The 15,825-nt window shown below is 66.8% G+C and overlaps 2 protein-coding genes across 2 annotated transcripts; one reads left to right on the top strand and one right to left on the bottom strand.

Moving 5' to 3' along the window:
* The first annotated feature begins 139 nt into the window (after positions 1-139).
* On the top strand, positions 140-2,840 carry CHLRE_14g623176v5 (uncharacterized protein). Its single transcript, XM_043070226.1, has 3 exons — positions 140-1,238; positions 1,667-1,721; positions 2,057-2,840. Exons 1-3 carry the CDS (start codon positions 939-941, stop codon positions 2,086-2,088), a joined length of 387 nt encoding a protein of 128 aa, XP_042916899.1. The 5' UTR covers positions 140-938; the 3' UTR covers positions 2,089-2,840.
* Positions 2,841-3,549: 709 nt separating this feature from the next.
* CHLRE_14g623150v5 (uncharacterized protein) lies at positions 3,550-15,809 on the bottom strand. The gene is made up of 19 exons (XM_043070225.1): positions 15,051-15,809; positions 14,499-14,651; positions 13,775-13,949; positions 13,089-13,531; positions 12,517-12,806; positions 12,073-12,217; positions 11,673-11,788; positions 11,026-11,277; positions 10,710-10,793; positions 10,518-10,593; positions 9,451-10,361; positions 8,316-9,182; positions 7,764-8,012; positions 7,275-7,464; positions 6,700-7,031; positions 5,940-6,371; positions 5,472-5,610; positions 4,827-5,085; positions 3,550-4,578 (listed from the first exon to the last, which is right to left on the bottom strand). Exons 1-19 carry the CDS (start codon positions 15,790-15,792, stop codon positions 3,747-3,749), a joined length of 6,687 nt encoding a protein of 2,228 aa, XP_042916898.1. The 5' UTR covers positions 15,793-15,809; the 3' UTR covers positions 3,550-3,746.
* Positions 15,810-15,825: the final 16 nt, after the last annotated feature.

The raw sequence follows: 15,825 nt of genomic DNA, 5'->3' as shown, positions 1-15,825 counted from the left end.
GAGACGGCGGCGGACGTACGTGTGCTCGGGTTATTATGCGCGTGTCAGGCGGGTTGGTTGGTCCGAGACAGTGACACGCGCTACTCGTTGACAGCTTCGCTAGTTGGTTGCTATTAAACATACAACGTATGAGTCTGTTGAGGCTAAAGCCCAGGCGTTTTGCTTTGCCGGTGTGCACTGCGGGTCCCATGGGCATTGTCCCAGGCACGGTCCCAGGTCCCCACCTGTCACCTTTCAATGCCGCGCGGGGAAGCGGGCAGCGCGAGGCAAGGCCGCGGCCGCGCGAACCCCGATGCTTTGCAATTAGAAAACTCTCTGTCTTATTTGAACCATCTGCCAGCTACAAGCTTCTTGAGAGCCGCGGAAGGATGCGCTAAACGACCTGAAACGCATTTGCGCTGAGGCGATGAAGGTGCTGAGCAAATCTTTGTGTTTCTCCATGGATGCCTTGTGAGCCGGGTGCGCAGTCGCTCGAGCCTCTGCCGCCGCTCGGACTGAGCCAGGTTACGAGGTTGGCACGGAGCGGGAGGTTAGAGCAGCCAGCTGCCTTCAACCTTTCCCAGTACAGCGCTGCTAGTCTTTCAGCGTTGGTCTCGATGGCTTTTACTTCTCACAGAGGCGATATCACGTCAGAAGTAGAAGCCATCAAGACAAGTGCTGAAAGACTGGCAGTGCTGTCCTGGGAAAAGTTGAAGCCAGCTGGCTGCCCAGCAGCCTTGCGCTCCGTCCGTGCCAACCTCGATTTGCAGCTAACCTGGCTCAACAATCAACCAGCGCGGCAGCGGCGCAAGCGACCGCGCAGCCGGCTCACAAGAAATCAAAACAGATGCCGTCGCGGCTCACGTCACCGGCGGCAGCAGCGGGGACGGCGCGCAGCGCTGGTATCGAGCAGCGGCGGCGGCACGTAGCAGCAGGGGTGCGGCACCACGCCGCTCCTGATGATGGTCGATAGCAGCAGTGGCGGCGGCGGCGCCACCAGGTGCGGCGGGCGGCGGCGCGGCGGAGACCGACGGGATCGGGCACCGCATCTCCGGCCGGTGCCATCACTTGCGGTGGTGGCAGCGGCGGCGGCGGTGGGGGGCGAGGGCAGCATGCAGGCTGCGGAGGCGTGTGCGCGACCCGTGGGGTCGGAGGGCGCCAGCGGAGCGAGCAGCAGCGCAGCAGTGCGGCGGCGGCAGCAATGGGCGAGGGCCGCTGGACGTGCTGTGCAGCTGCTTCAAGAGCTGCCGATGCGGCAGGTGCGCGTGCGTGCTGCGACAGCAGGGATGCGGAGTTGGGTGGGTGTCAGCGAGCGCTCTAGGCGGGCGGGCGTGGGGTGCTAACTGCTGGGCAAGGGCAGCTGCTGGCTTGCGGCGGGAAGGGCAAGTGCGCCTTTGGCTGTGCGGCGATTTGTTTGTATGTTTATAGGCTCCGCCGCCCACCCCCTGCCACCTACCCACGCACCCGCCATACCGCGCCACGCACATGCCACGTACGCCACGCCACACACACCGCCACGCACCCGCCTCACCCCGCCCTACCCCGCGACGCTCCACCGCATCCCAGTATATCCCTATCCTTCTTGCCCCATGGTTCTGAATTTTGGAATAGTATTGGTTCGCTTGGGAAATGGAATGAGTTACCACCCCACCCATACATCCCCACCCCATTCTCCCCTCACTTGCAGTCGTGGGTTCATGGAGGGTACCGCTGCGCCGACATGCCACTGGCAGAATCTGAAGGTGAAAGCGTGCGGGGTCCGTCACCGCCGCCTCCGTTCCCTCCTCTGCCGGACACCCTTCACACCCTACGCCCTCGCCACCCCGTCCCCTCCCGTCCTCCGCCGGACACCCCTCCCTCTCACGTGCATCCTCCGCTCCCGCCGGCCCTGTCCCGTCCCCTGCCGGTGTAACGAGCATGCCCTTTTGGAACTAGGTTCCTTACAGCCGGGCCCTCCTCCCCTGGCTCTTCCGTCCCCGCCACCTCCTCCTCCCTCTCTTCGTCCCCGCCCTCCTCTTCCCCCACCCTCTGCCCCTCCCTCCACGCCGCCTCGCCCTCCGCCGCCTCCTCCCAACAGGGCTGCCGCCGGCGGCCGTCGCAGCATCATAGGCGGCACCCACCAAGACCGCCATAAGAACGCCACCGCGCCCTCGCGCCTACGGACCAGCAAGTTCCCTTCAACTAGCAGCAGCAGCAGCTGCGGCGCCATGCTCGGGGGATGGGGATGAGTTTGACGAATGACTGGCAGCAATGTGCGTGCGTGTAGGATTAAATGTGATGTGGGGCTGTACGTAGCACCTGCCATGCGGGCTACGCCGCCCTCATGCGCCGCTGGCGCCCAATGGGCCCCCGCCCCAGGCAGAGGCCCCTGGAACCCATGTGCGCAAAGCAGGGGGCACGCGCGCAGCAGTGTTTTGGCGTCCGGATCTTGAGCGTGGATGAGCAGGCATGTTGATGTGCACGAATGCGCGTCATTCTGGCTTGGGCCGTTGTTGACGCAGCATAATCAATGCACAAGCTCTTACACAGCATGTGTGCTCGAATGGTGTGGATATGACGTTAAGGGAAGTAAGGCATAGCATGCTTACGGATCACGACGCATCCAAAGTGGGGGAATGTGCTCAGTAGTTCCAGGATGGTATGTGTAGTATGTGGGCTGAGGGATAGGTTGGTGACGTTCGGTGCGGCGATGCAGAGGGGCCTCTGTATGCGATCCCCCGTGCAGTCATGGTGTTGTAGACGTTTGTTATTCTGATGATTGAGCTAGCAAAGTAACGAAGTCAGTAGCGTGAAGAGCAGTGTTGGTGGGTGGGCTGTCACATGCTGTGCTGCGTGCGCCGTGCATGTAACAACCATATCGAATGCGTTCGTTCCTTTATGAGCTCCTGACTGGAAGGCAATTGGGGCTGCAAGCAAAGGGCAACAAGACAAGGGAGGCGGGGAAGTCTACGGGTGATTGCAAAGCCTAAAGGCAGCACACACTGTTACAAGTTCATTGGAAGGAACAATAGATATTTGGTCGGTGTTGTGCATGTCCAGCTTGCGGCAGCTTGCAGCGAGCGCGCCTTCAGCTCCAACCACGCTAACCGGGGCATTGCAGTTCTGCAGTCTGAGGTACCGAACACATACTACCGCGCGCATCGGCACCAACCGGCAACAAGCTGATTTCGGGAGGTGTGTGCGGCGGGCCGCACTCGTACGCAAGGAATGCCCGTCCAGCTTGTCTCTGTGGCTCTGGGCATGTCTGATGTTGGAGTCGTTTGCTGGGGGTTCGGCTGCTCTCCTGTGGCGCAAAAGAAAGGCGGTAAGCGCACGTCTTTCGTGGGGACGCGGCCAAGGCGAGGGCCATGCGACACGAGTGACACGGCTGGGTTTGGCACCGCTGGGAGTGACAAGTGACACGGTTGGGAGTGATATGGCTGGGAGTGACACGGTTGGGAGTGACACGGTTGGGAGTAGTGATGTGGCTCGTGGGGACAATACTGTAGCGCGCCTGTGTGCAGCCGGAGCTGATCTGGGTAGGTCCATTGGGTGCGTCAAGGCCATTGGCCCTACATGGGCTTGCGTCTCGCGACTCACCAGTTACACCCGCTACTGCTTCGCTTGCTCTGCCACGTCGTCCAACATACCGTACATACTTCTTCTGGCATCGTGCGCTTTCTGGTTGCTCTTAAAGCATCGTCAATAATATGGGGTTAGAACCTAACAGCAGCGACAGCCCAAGCCATGCAGCAGCCGAAGAGCAGCAGGTACCTCATCCCCCCCGGCTAACTCACAAGCCGCTGTTGCGAAAGCAGCGCCTGTATATCCGATGCACCAGCCCCGGGCCCCAGAGCCCTCTCCGCTAGCCCAGTCATCACCCGCTGCAGTTCATCCACTGACGCGGCACGGTCGGCGGCACCCTCCCCCACCTCCCCCTCGCCAGGATCCCCCAGCCCCGCCGCCCTGCCCGCCGCCTGCTGCAGCAGCCGCAGCAACGTGCCATCAATGCAGCCCGCGCACAGCGCCCGCGCTTCCTCCTCCTCGTCTCCAATTAGCGCCCCTCCTGGCCCTGCTGCAGCCGCAGCCGCACCCGCACCCACAACCCCAGCCCCGGCGCCACCACCACCACCACCATCCGCACCACCGCCTCCTGCACCGCCGCCGCCGCCGCCGGCTGTAGCAACCCCCGCTGCTACAGCCCCCGCCAGGCCGGCTCCCGCCGCCGTCGTTCGCGGCAGCACCAGCGGCCAGCCAAAGGCTTGGCAGTAGCTGTCTGCGTCCACGCCACTCAGCAGCGCAGCCTCCTCCGGGGACAGCTCTGCTACAGCCTGCTGCAGCCGCTGCAGCGCGCCGCCGCCATCCGTCCAGGCGGCTGCAGGAGCAGTGGCGGCTGTAGCTGCGGCTACAGCGGCGGCTGTAGCGTGGGTGGCGGCGGGCTCAGGGGCGCAGCGCACCAGTGACACGGCGCCGTCAGCGGCGAAGCACACCGCGTCCATGGCGGCGCCGCTGCTATTGCTACTGCCGACGACGCTGCTACTGCCGGGCTGGCCGCTGGCGTGCGGCCGCAGCTGCAGCCCAGGCGACACGACGCACATGCGCGTGACGCTGTGGCGCAGCCTGTGTAGGTTAGGTTGGGAGGCCAGCACAGCACCACACATTGCAGTTCAGCACAGCGCAGTGCAGCGGGGCGTGGCAGTCGGGTGGGCGACGTCGCACCGCCCCCGCCCCCGCTCCCGCCCCCGGCCCCGCCCCCGCTCCCGCCCCCGCCCCCGCCCCCGCCCACATCCCCGCCCCTCCCGCCCTGACCCCCCCTGGCTACGACTTCACTGCGTGAACTTAATGCGTGTAACCCCCCTGCCACGCACCTGCACGCCGCCCGCAGCTCCAGCCCCGGCAGCTCGTCCAGGCGCACAGCCCCCACCCACGCCCCCTCCACGCCAGCCCCGCCTCCGCCTCCCGCGGCCCCCCTCCCAGCTGCGGCTGCGGCAGCTGCGCCGCTGACCCTTTCGTACACAGGCCGTGCGCCGCGCTGCTGCCCGCGCGCCGCCGCGCCGTCGTCCAACACGTCCGCCCACACGCGCGCCGCCGCCTCCTGCTCCGCAGCGCGCTGGTTCTGCCGGTGGCCTGCGGGGGTTTGCAAAGATTGGTACAGGGAAATGTAGCAAAGTAGACAGCAGACGTAGGAGTGCGCGGGGGGTTACATTCATAACTAGTTAAGTGGTAAACGCTAGACCGTCTTGGGGGGGGGGTAGCCATCCATGGGATGGTGTGTATCAAATATGAAGTGAAGTGCCGACGTCCGCTAGACCATCTTGGGGGGGAGGCGCATCCATTCCAGGCGTCATAAACATAGAGCACGGGGGCGATGAGCAGGCACGGTGTTGGGGTGAGGGCTGGTGTACGGTACGCCGCATCGCCGCGATACAGCAATCGCACAGTCAGCGGCACCCGCACCCCTCCATCCTAGCCAGCCAGCCCGCAAGCCAGCGGCGGCGGCGGCACGCACGCACCCTGCTCCAGCTGCTCCGCCGCCCTGTGCCGCGCCGCCGCCCACGCCTCCTCCTCGGCCTCGGGGTCCCGGGTCAGCAGCGCAAGGCCGTGCGGGTGCAGCGACACCAGCAGCTGGCGCGGGGAGGCCAGGCAGGCGGCCTGCAGGGAGGGGAGGGGAGGCAGAGGGGGGCGGGGGAGGAGGGGGTTGCAAGGGCAAAACATTGGGAGCAGGATGCAAGCAGGCAGGCAGGAGGGGAGGGAGATGGGTAGAGGTGGGTGGGTGGGGGTTTGTAGATACCAGCCCAGACTAAACCGAACCCGATGCAATAGGGCGAGGAGGAGAGCGTGGCCTAGGGAGACGGGCGGGTGGAGAGCTGACATCATGGAGTGCCCCTGCATCTCTTGAAGCATACCGATCCCTGTGTTCACGTGAAACCCTTCACGAAACCTCCCGCGATTCGTCATGCTCCGAAACGCCGCGCCCGCACCTGTGCGAACACGGGCCGTCGGTCCACACTCGCAGGCGCCAGCGCCACACGCCCACGCCCGTGTCGCCCTCCAGCCGCCGCCCCCGACACCGTCAGCCGCAGCATCGTGACGCTCCCCAGGAAATCACCCGCCGCAACCAGCCCCACGCCACAGCTGCTACTGCCACTGCTGCTGCCGCCGGCGGGAGGGCTGTAGCAGGTGAGGGAGGTGACCACGGCACCGCGGGCAAAGGTGGGCGCGTGCGCCACTGGCCGCAGCGTCACGCGGCGGCTCCAGTCGCGCTGCACGTCACGCAGCAGCCGCCGCAGCGGAGCACTGGCGGCGCCCACCCCGCCACTGCCACTGACGGCACCCTCAGGACCACCGCTGGGGCCGGCGCCATCCTCCGCATCGGGGTCAGAGTCGTCCGCCACCTCGGCATCCTCCTCCTCCTGCGGCAGCAGCGGCGGCGGCAGCGGCAGCAGCGGCGCAGGTCAGAGCGGGGTGTAATGGCGGCCCATACGACAGCTGAAGGGGCGCAAAGGCGGCCCGCATATGACACACAAGAGGGAGAAAGCAGTGTATTGGACATGCAGGTGGCATGCGGTCAACAACGCACAGCACTGCCTGGAGGTTGGAGGTATGCGGCGAAGATATGCCATCCACAACAACCCTGCCCGCTTCAACGCCTCACCCCATCCCACCCCGTCCTAGCGCATCGCGTGGAACAAGCAACACCCCCCTACGTGCATGGGCTCGCATCGCATACCCCACACGCACCTGCAGTCGCGCCCGCAGCGCCCGCAATGCGCGAGCCGCCTCCGGCGCCGCCCTGCGCGCCCCGCCCCGCCGCCGCCCACCGGCCCCCGACTCCGCCGCCTCCGCCTCCTCCTCCTCATCTCCGTCCGCTGCAAACAGCGCGGCGGCCAGGGCTGCGTGCAGGTCCTCCTCGTCCTCCTCCTCCTCGGCGTCATCCTCGGCTGTGTCGTCATTTCCGTCCTTCCCGCCCAGAGAAGAGGCCGCGGCGGCGCTGCCACCGAAGGCGCCGCCGGCGGGGCGCGGCCCCCGCGGCCGCAGGCGGAGCGAGGCTCCTTCGTTGGCGTCAGGCAGGTCTGAGGTGTGTGTGTGTGTGTGTGCGTGTGTGTGTGTGTGTGGGGGGGGGGCGGGTACAGGGGTTACAACATGACGTGGTGGCAATGCACACGCCGTGCCACGTCCGCCCAACCGTCCCCTTGCAACGCTTCGTACCAAGCATGAGGCCTGCCCTGCTTCCACAGGCCCTGTACTACGGTAGCACATGTACCGGCCAACAATTGCCTTCCATCACCGACCACCCTGCTCAGCCCCGCACCCACCCGCTTCGTCGTCCACCAAGCCGTCCTCCTCCTCCGGGCCGCCCTGACCCCCGCCCGCTCCCGCTCCCGCTCCTGCTGCCGCTGTGTCTGCTGCGGGCAGCGGCAGCCGCAGCTCCCTCAGGCGACCCACCAGCCGCAGGGCGCGGCGCACGGCGCGGCTGCCGTCGCGCGCGGCGTCGTCAATATGCACCTGAGCGGCAACAGGTGGGGTGCATGACGCCTTGGCGGACACGGTGACGGCTGTAGGTTTGTGAGGTGCAATTCTGAGGACCCCAGCGAGGGCGCTGGTCGGGCTGCGCTGAAGCCGCTGGGAAATGCATTGAAGAGACAGGCGGCCGGGACGCAGGCGGCGTTCACGAGCAAGCCGCCTGACCTGTAACTTGAAACCCCATTTCTCTGCTCACCCGGCCGCTGAACTGGGCTTCCCACTTCTGCCTCCTCCTCCTCCGCTAGACCGCTACGCAGCCCGTGCCCAGCCTGTGCCCCCACCTGGAACGCGCGCACGCCGTCCTGACAGCCCGCAAGCAGCACCGGGTCGCCGCACGCCTCCACCTCCAGGCAGCCAGCCACAGCCGCAGCCGCCACGGATGCAGCCGCCGCAGTGGTCGGTGCCGCCCCTGCCGCTCCTCCTCCTCCTCCTCCGCCTTGCGGCTCCGCCCCTGCCCCTGCCCCCTCCTCCGGCGCCGCTGCTGTGGCTGTGGCTGCGTCCAGGGGTGAAGGCCGCGCCACTGCCAGAACCTGTGGAGTGAAGGGGGACGCACGCGGACACGTGGGCACATGCGCAATACCCTGTAGCGCCACAACAGAACCATAAGTGCAGGCGCCGCACTACACACAGACGCACAATTTGACACATCAGCCGCCCCGCCACACGCACAACCCCCAGGCGTCTGCCTTCCTCCAGGAGCCCTCCACAACAACCTCTGACACCAGAGCCCCTTCCACCACAACCTTTAACACTCGAGCCCCTTCTACCACAACCTCTGACACTAAAGCCCCTTCCACCACCACCGTTTGCACGGCGCCCCCTTGCACCCTCACCTGCGCCACCAGGGGCCCGGTGGGGCACGTGCCGTGCAGCACCAGGGCGTGGCTGGAGCCGTTGGCGCCGCCCGGCGCCGGCCCCGCCTGCAGCTCCAAGAACGACAGCAGCCCGTGCTGCTGCAGCTCACCCGCCCCCGCGACAGCCGCCGGCTGCGGCTGCGGCTCCGCCACGCCGGCTCCGTGCCGCGCCCCCGGCCCCGCCCTTGCACCTGCACCTGCGCCTGCTGCCCATGCCTCGAAGAGCTCGGGGTCAGCGGGCTCGTGCTCCGGCTGGGGCTGGGGCTCGATGAGGAGGTAGGAGGCCAGCACGATGAAGTCCTTTGTACCGGCCGCCCCAGCCTTTCCGGCGTCACCACCCGCTGCCGGCCACCCATTAGTGCGACCGAAGTCATCGCCGGCGGCGGCGGAGCTGTCGGCGCCTCTGCCGCCGCCAGAGGCTGCTGCTACTGCTACTGCTGCTGCTGCTACTGCTGTTGTGGTGGCGGCTGAGGTGCACGCCAGCGGCGCCACCAGCAGGTCTGTGGGGTGGTGCCCCGCCGCCAGCCGCATGGCCGCCACCGGCTGCAGCGTGTCGGCGTCAATCACCCTCAACACACTCCCCCCTCCCCCACCCCCTCCTCCCCCAACCCCGCCTCCTCCTCCACCCCCTCCTCCAGGACCCCCGCCTCCGGCCCCCGCCTCGCACAGCGCCAGTATGCACCTGCTGCCTGGGTGGAAGGCCAGTCGCGTCAGGGTCTCGCCCACGTAGGCGGTGGCCCAGCGCAGCCGCACAGCCGGGTCCAGCCGCCCGAACAGCAGACGGCCGGCGGCGGTGACCCAGGCGGCGCTGTGGGGCATGGAGCGCGTGTGCAGCTGCACCAGAGCCTGCGGGCAGGAGGGGAGGGAGGGGTGGGGGTTACATTCATGATTAATTAAGAAGTGAAGTCGTAGCCAGGTACCAAGGTACACAGTAGTCGTGGGGGCGGGTGGGAGGTAGCTAGGTAGGTAGGGAGGGAGGGGATGAGGGGATGGAAAGGCAGGTAGGAAGATGAGGGTGGGAGGAAATGGATGGTAGGAGTTGGGAGTGGGCCAGGTCAGGAGCACGTGTCACCCAGGGACAGGACAGAGGCACAGGCGCAGGCAGCGGCCTCACCTGCGCATCCTCCGTGCCGTGTACCCGCACCACCTCCAACTGCTCCTCCAGCGCGAGCCAGCCACTGCCACTGCCGCTGCCACTGCCACTGCTACTGCTACTGCCACCGCTACCCGTGCTGCTACTGCCGCCTCGCAGCAGGGCGGCGGCGCGGGGCCGTAGCACGGCGCCGCCCGAGGAGGAGTGCAGGTACATGTAACCACCGCCGCCGTCACCGCCGCCGCCGCCATGGGGCCCGGCGGCTGGACCCTCCGCCGCGCGCATTTCCACGGGCAGGTTGCTCAGCCGCACGCTGTAGCAAGGCCCCGCCTGAAGCTGCTGCGGCTGCTGCTGCGGCTGTGGCGGCTGTAGCTGCTGCTGCTGCCCCGACGCGGTGGCCGGCTGCAGCTGCCAGGCAAACAGCCGCCCAGCCTGCGTGCTCGCCAGCAGTGCTACAGCCGGCGGCGCCCCTGCCCCTGCTACAGCCCCGGGCAGCGGCATCAGCGCGAGCGAGCGCGGCATCTGTTCGGCGCCGGAGTCCGCGCCCGCCGCCGCATATTCCAGATCCAGCGCCAGCATGGGCCGCCCTGGATTCAAAGCGCTCGCCACCTCCACCCGGTTGCTGCGCCACTGGCCCGTCAGCACCAGCGCCGCCGCCGCCTCTCCGGTCAGACCCGGCGAGCCGGAGGCACGGGCTGTAGCAGCGGCTGCAGATGGCTGTAGCAGGCGCGGGAGCGCGGGCGCCAGTGCCAACGCCGACAGTTCTGCCTGCAGGGGTGTGGCGGACAGGTGCGCGATGGCGCCCGTGGCCGCGTCCACCCGCAGCAGGTGCAGCGCCGTGCGGCTTGCTACTGCCAGCAGGCCACTGCCGCCCCCCCTGCTACTGCCGCTGCTACTGCTGCTCGCGCATTGCGCCGCCAGGGACAGCTTCTCTGCAGGTCCGAAAGAGAGCAGGCCGGGTGGGGGGCGTTGACAAGCGAGGGTCCGTGCTCGTGCACCAGCGTGTAGGTCGCGTCATACTGGTAGGCAACCGCGCCACATCTGTCATGTAGGCGACGGGTGGACCCCACCCCGCCCCACCGCCTCACCTCCCGCCGGCGGGTGCCACTCGCCCGCCAGGCCGCCGCCCTGAGCCAGCGGCTGTACCGACCGCACGCCGCCGCCCTGTCGCACCACCCGCCACACGAAAGCACATACACATAAATACAAGTATGTTGCGTGAAGCAGCAGCACCCAATGCCCTACCCTGCACCCAACCACATCCCCCAAGACGAACTCACCTGCACAACTTGCACCAGCCGGTCTGCCCCCACGTCCGCCACTAGTAGTGAGGCCGAGCCGTGGGCCAGGCCCGGCAGCGTCACCTGCTCACACGCAGGTGCAGGCGTCAGTTAGGCCCAGGCGTGCGCCAAGCGCTTCATGCACCCGACATTGAAGATTTCAGACGCGTCTTCAGGCGTAAGCGCCGCTGAGTCACCCACACCAACGCACCACACAGCAAAGCTTCAGTTGCAGTTTCGGGTGCTTTCCGTATCAGGGCTGTAAACGGCACGTGAGAAGGTCAACTGAACACGCCCCCACAAGGCGCCCACCCACCTGCCTAAACACGCCATCCTCCTCCTCCTCCTCCTGGCCCGCACCATTTACATCCGCCGCCGCCGCCGCTGCCACACACAGCAAGTGAGTGGTGGCGGTGGCCTCCCAGCTGAAGGCCACGTGACTGGTCACACGGCCGGGGCTGCAGCAGCCCGAGGAGGCGACAGTCGGGGAGGAGGCCGGGGCTGTAGCAGCTGCAGCTGTAGCGAGGGCGCCGCCCAGCAGGCGCAGGGGAAACATCTGACAGCCGGTCTGTGTAGGGGTGGTGATGGTTTACATAAATGACTACTCAAGAAGTGACGGCATAGATGTACTCAAAAGAAGCGAACTCGGGGTTTGAAGGGGCAGGGGCGTGAGTGAGGAAAGCGCAGGTGAGGGGACGCGTGCGTGTTTGACCGGGCGGTTGCGTGGCAAGGCCGCGACCAATCATCTACAACTCACACCACCATCACCAAACCGGGCTGTCCCCAAACCCTGCAGACGCTGCTGCTGCCCGCTGCTACCCACTCCACCCCACTCCACTCCGTATGCCAGCAGCACTGCATGTGGAAGTGGTGCATGCGCCTGAGGAACCCCGGCGGACGCGAACTCAGCCCTACTACCGCCCCCTACCGCCCACCACAGCCCTGCACAGTGCGCCCCCTCACCAGCACGGTGGGTCCGTCCGCCTGGTACGGCTCCAGCGCCATGCCCAGGCGGCAGCGAGCCAGGCGGCCCGCCGAGCCCAGCCCGCTCGACACCACCAGCCAGGGGTCCTCCAGGCCTGTGAAAGGCAGTTGGGCGGGCGGTCGGGCAGGCGGTTGGAGAGACGGTTGGAGAGGCGGTTGGCGCGTGTTGACCCTCTGCCGTACTAGGGCTTGGGGACAAACCCCATGAGGCCACGCCAGCACTTCCCCGCGCCTTCTCCGCCCCTTTCTAATGTTGACGGGACTTCTTCGTTTAGGCTCGGGCACATTACACCCACGGGTCCCTCTCCTCCGCGCTCTATGCGTTCTGGGTTTGTAATGGTCTGTTTTGGATTTGGAATGAACCACCCAAGGCCCCTACCCGACATGTCCGGCACCACCGCCACGTCCATCACGGGCGCCAGGCTCTTGACCGCAGCCAGCTCCGCCAGCGGCCACACCACAGGGGCCACAGGAGCGGAGGAGGCGGAGGCGGAGGTGGGGGAGGCGGCGGGCACGGCCAGGACCTGCGGAAACAGGACACAGGAGGAGTGCATGACTGCCACAGGTCGGCGCCAACGCCTGGTACGACGGTCCCCTCGCAACACCTGCCAATCAGCCGTTGGGCGCTCCACAAACGGCTGGCAATGCGCCCCACGCAGCACATAGTACACTTATCCAGCCCCCGGTCTTGCATTTTCGATGTTCGTGACTGGGTGGGCTTTCTGATGATGATGGGAAGCTTCTGTTGGGCATGGGCACTCCCCCCGCCCACCCCAACCCACCCACCCGCCCACACACACACGCACGCGCGCAGCGGCCGCACCTGACTGTTGCTGACGCAGCTGCCCACGAACAGCAGCCCCTCACCGTCAGCGCCCGGGGAGGGCGGCAGGTACCGCAGCACGGACGGCACGGCCACGGCAGCAAAGGGCAGCGCCGTCACGCCGCTCACGCCGCCGCCGCCATCGCCACTGCTAACGCCACTGCCGCCGCCGCTAACGCCGCCGCCGCCGCCGCCGGCTCCCAATACGGCGGCCAGTGCGGCGGCGCCGGCGCCCACCTCCACTCGGCTGAGCCAGGGCCGCGGCCCGGCGGCGTGCAGCATGTGCATGCCTGCAGGCCGCCGCGTGGGGGAACACACACACACACACACACATGCGCATTTCAGGGATGTGTGTGTGTGTGTGTGTGTGTGTGTGTGTGTGTGTGTGTGTGTGTGTGTGTGTGTGTGTGTGTGTGTGTGTGTGTGTGTGTGTTGAGGGGGGATGTGTAGATACCAGCCCAAACTAAACCGAATCCAATGCAATAGAGCGAGGGGGGCTGCAGCAGTGGTGCGCCTGTAACTTTGTCAATTGACGTGCGGCGCAGCACATCAGGGCAATGCACGGTACCCACCTGCCGCGCTGTCTCCCACCGCGTACACGCCCGGCGCCAGCATCTCCCCCGCCGCCGGCAGGCCCCCCATGCAGCCGCCGTACGACACCAGCTCCATCCGCGGTACGGCACACTCGGCCGCGCCCGCCGCCGCGTCGTCCAGCCCGTCCCTGCCGTACAGCTCGTCCCAGAACGCCACCGCGGCGGCCTCCTGTTCGTCCAACGACATTTCAGTTGGCCCGGTGGCGGCGGCGGCTGGGGTGCGGGAGGCCTTGCCGCCCGGGCCTGTGGCCGCGGTGGCGGCGGCGGCGGCGGCGTCTGCGGCGGCCAGCTGCGCGAGCGGCACGGGGCGGGAGTAGAGTACGGCGCTGCGGCTGCTGACGGTGATGACGCCGGGGGGCAGGTCGGGCGCGGCGGGGGAGCCGGGGTAGGGCAGCAGCAGGCTGGTGGTGGGGTGCAGGTTCCTGTGTGCGGCCGGCCGAGAGGAAGGTTACATGAGTACGAAGACTGTGTGTGAGGAGCAGTGGGCGGGCGGGGTCGCTTTGCAGGTAGCGGTCGAGGCCACACAGCTACACAGCCCGTGGTCACCCTCCAACCACAAGCACCATGATCCATTGCACAATGATGACAATCCTTACCCCCAGTGCACTGCCTGCGTCCCTAGCTCGCCATCAACGCCATCCATCCCACCAAGCCTCGATCCGCACCTGGCGGCCCACGGCCCCGACCGCATCGCCGCACGCAGCCGCGGCTCTCCTGCGAGGATGCCGCCAGCAGGCACCGAGCGCTGCCCCTGTCCCCTGCCAGCCTTCCCCGGCGCCTGCCCCCACAGCCCCAGCTCCAGTTCGAGGCAGTCCAGGCGCACACCCACACTGGCGCCGCCTGCGCATGCGCGATGCACCGGGGCAGGCCGGAGGATTGAGATGCGCGAAGTAGGGGGAAAGGAAAAGGCACAGTTGTGGCGTAACGTAATTGGAGCAGCGCCGGACATTCCAGCAGCAGCAGTAATGGCAGCACACCAGCCCGGCCCAGGGGCGCACGGCACCAAGCAGAGAAGACACACCCGTGGACACGGCAGCGCCCCCACACCCTTGTCCAAGTGTGTTCAGCCAATCAAGCTACAGGTTCGCCCAGAAACAGCGTGCGCGGGTGCGCGCGCACACACACACACACACACACACACACACACACACACACACACACACACACACACACACACACACACACACACACACACACACACACACACACACACACACACACACACACACACACACACACACACACACACACACACACACACACACACACACACACACACACACACACACACACACACACACACACACACACACACACACACACACACACACACACACACCGGCTGGCACCGGCAGGGGGATAGGCTCACAGGCTGCAGGCCCGACGCACCGTCGGGCTGGTGCAGCACCGCCAGCAGCGGCGGCGCGGTGGTGTCGCCGGCGGCCACGCCGGCGCCAGCCGCCGTGCCGGGCTGCTGGGGCGGCAGGAAGGCCATGGCGTGGACGTGGTCGGTGCGCTGGACCGACATAAGCGGGTCCGAGCCTGGGGCCGGGAACGACGATGGGAGGATGCGGCAGTGGTAAGGAGTGGTAAGGAGTGGTCAGGGATGGTCAGGCGTGGTCACGGGTGATCAGGGGTAATCACGAGTGGCCAGGAGGCATGACACAAGGAGTCCCTCGCCGACCTACCCCCTTCGCAACATGCCAGGCCACGCACTGCCACGGCAGCGCCCAGTTCCTCCGGCACTCGCCCCGTCTCGTCGGCACTCGCCCCATCTCCCGAGCCCGGACAAGCCCCCCACGTGCTATGCCTCCCGCCGACTGCTCTACCAACGCAACCCCAGTCCTGTACCGCTTTTCCAAGCATCCTTGCACCCTCCCCGCCCTCTTAAATAATCATGAATGGAGCCACACACACACCCCGCCCGCCCGGGGCACGCACCTGGCGGCAGCGCGCTGAGCGGCGTGTCCGAGCTCAGCACCGCCGCGCATAGCAGCAACGGCAGCGGCTCCTCCTCAAGGTCGCCCTCCTCTAGGCCGGCGTCCTGCTCCGCAGCGCGCGCTGCTGCAGTGGCCGCAACAGCCGCAGCCGAGCCCGGGCCGCACAGCGCGATGACGTGCAACAGCCCCAGGTGCGCGGTCACCACCACCACGCCACACGCGCCGCCCGTGGCCGCCGAGGGCCCCCTCGCTAGCGGCGTTACGCCGCTGCTGCAGACGCCAGTGAGGCGCCTAGGTAGGAGCGCGCCGTGCAATTGCGGGATGGGCAGCGTGAGGCAGGCGAGCTCTGTTAGCTCGAGGCGAGGAACACCCACGCCCACGCGCCGCTGCTGGGAGTCGCTGGCCGACAGGCGCCCCACCGGCCGGAACCGGAATAGCGAGCATCTACCGTCTGCTGTAAATAGCAGCACAGCGTCCCGCGCGTCGGGGCCCAAGAGTTGCAGCGATGCGGGCACCAGGTCGATGTGCTCCGCGCGCTCGAAGAGGTGAAATGACTGACGAATTTTCAGGGTTCCATTTGCTGGCTCCCAAAGCTGTAAGTAATCGCCACAGTTAACGACAAGCTGGTTGGGTGCATGTTCACGATCGGTCGCGGCCGAACCCGCCAAAGGAGCAAAATTGCCAGCAACTGCGCTGTTAACAGCAGTTGCCGGTTGCAGCTCCTCAACAAGAAGCCGCGACATTTCTGGGTTTCAGCGCCAAGTCACCGTTCTAGA

This window comes from Chlamydomonas reinhardtii, chromosome 14 (genome assembly GCF_000002595.2).
Source record: "Chlamydomonas reinhardtii strain CC-503 cw92 mt+ chromosome 14, whole genome shotgun sequence".
NCBI classification, from domain to species: domain Eukaryota; kingdom Viridiplantae; phylum Chlorophyta; class Chlorophyceae; order Chlamydomonadales; family Chlamydomonadaceae; genus Chlamydomonas; species Chlamydomonas reinhardtii.
The sequence above is the reverse complement of the archived record's forward strand: the minus strand, read 5'-3'. Positions and strand labels throughout refer to the sequence as shown.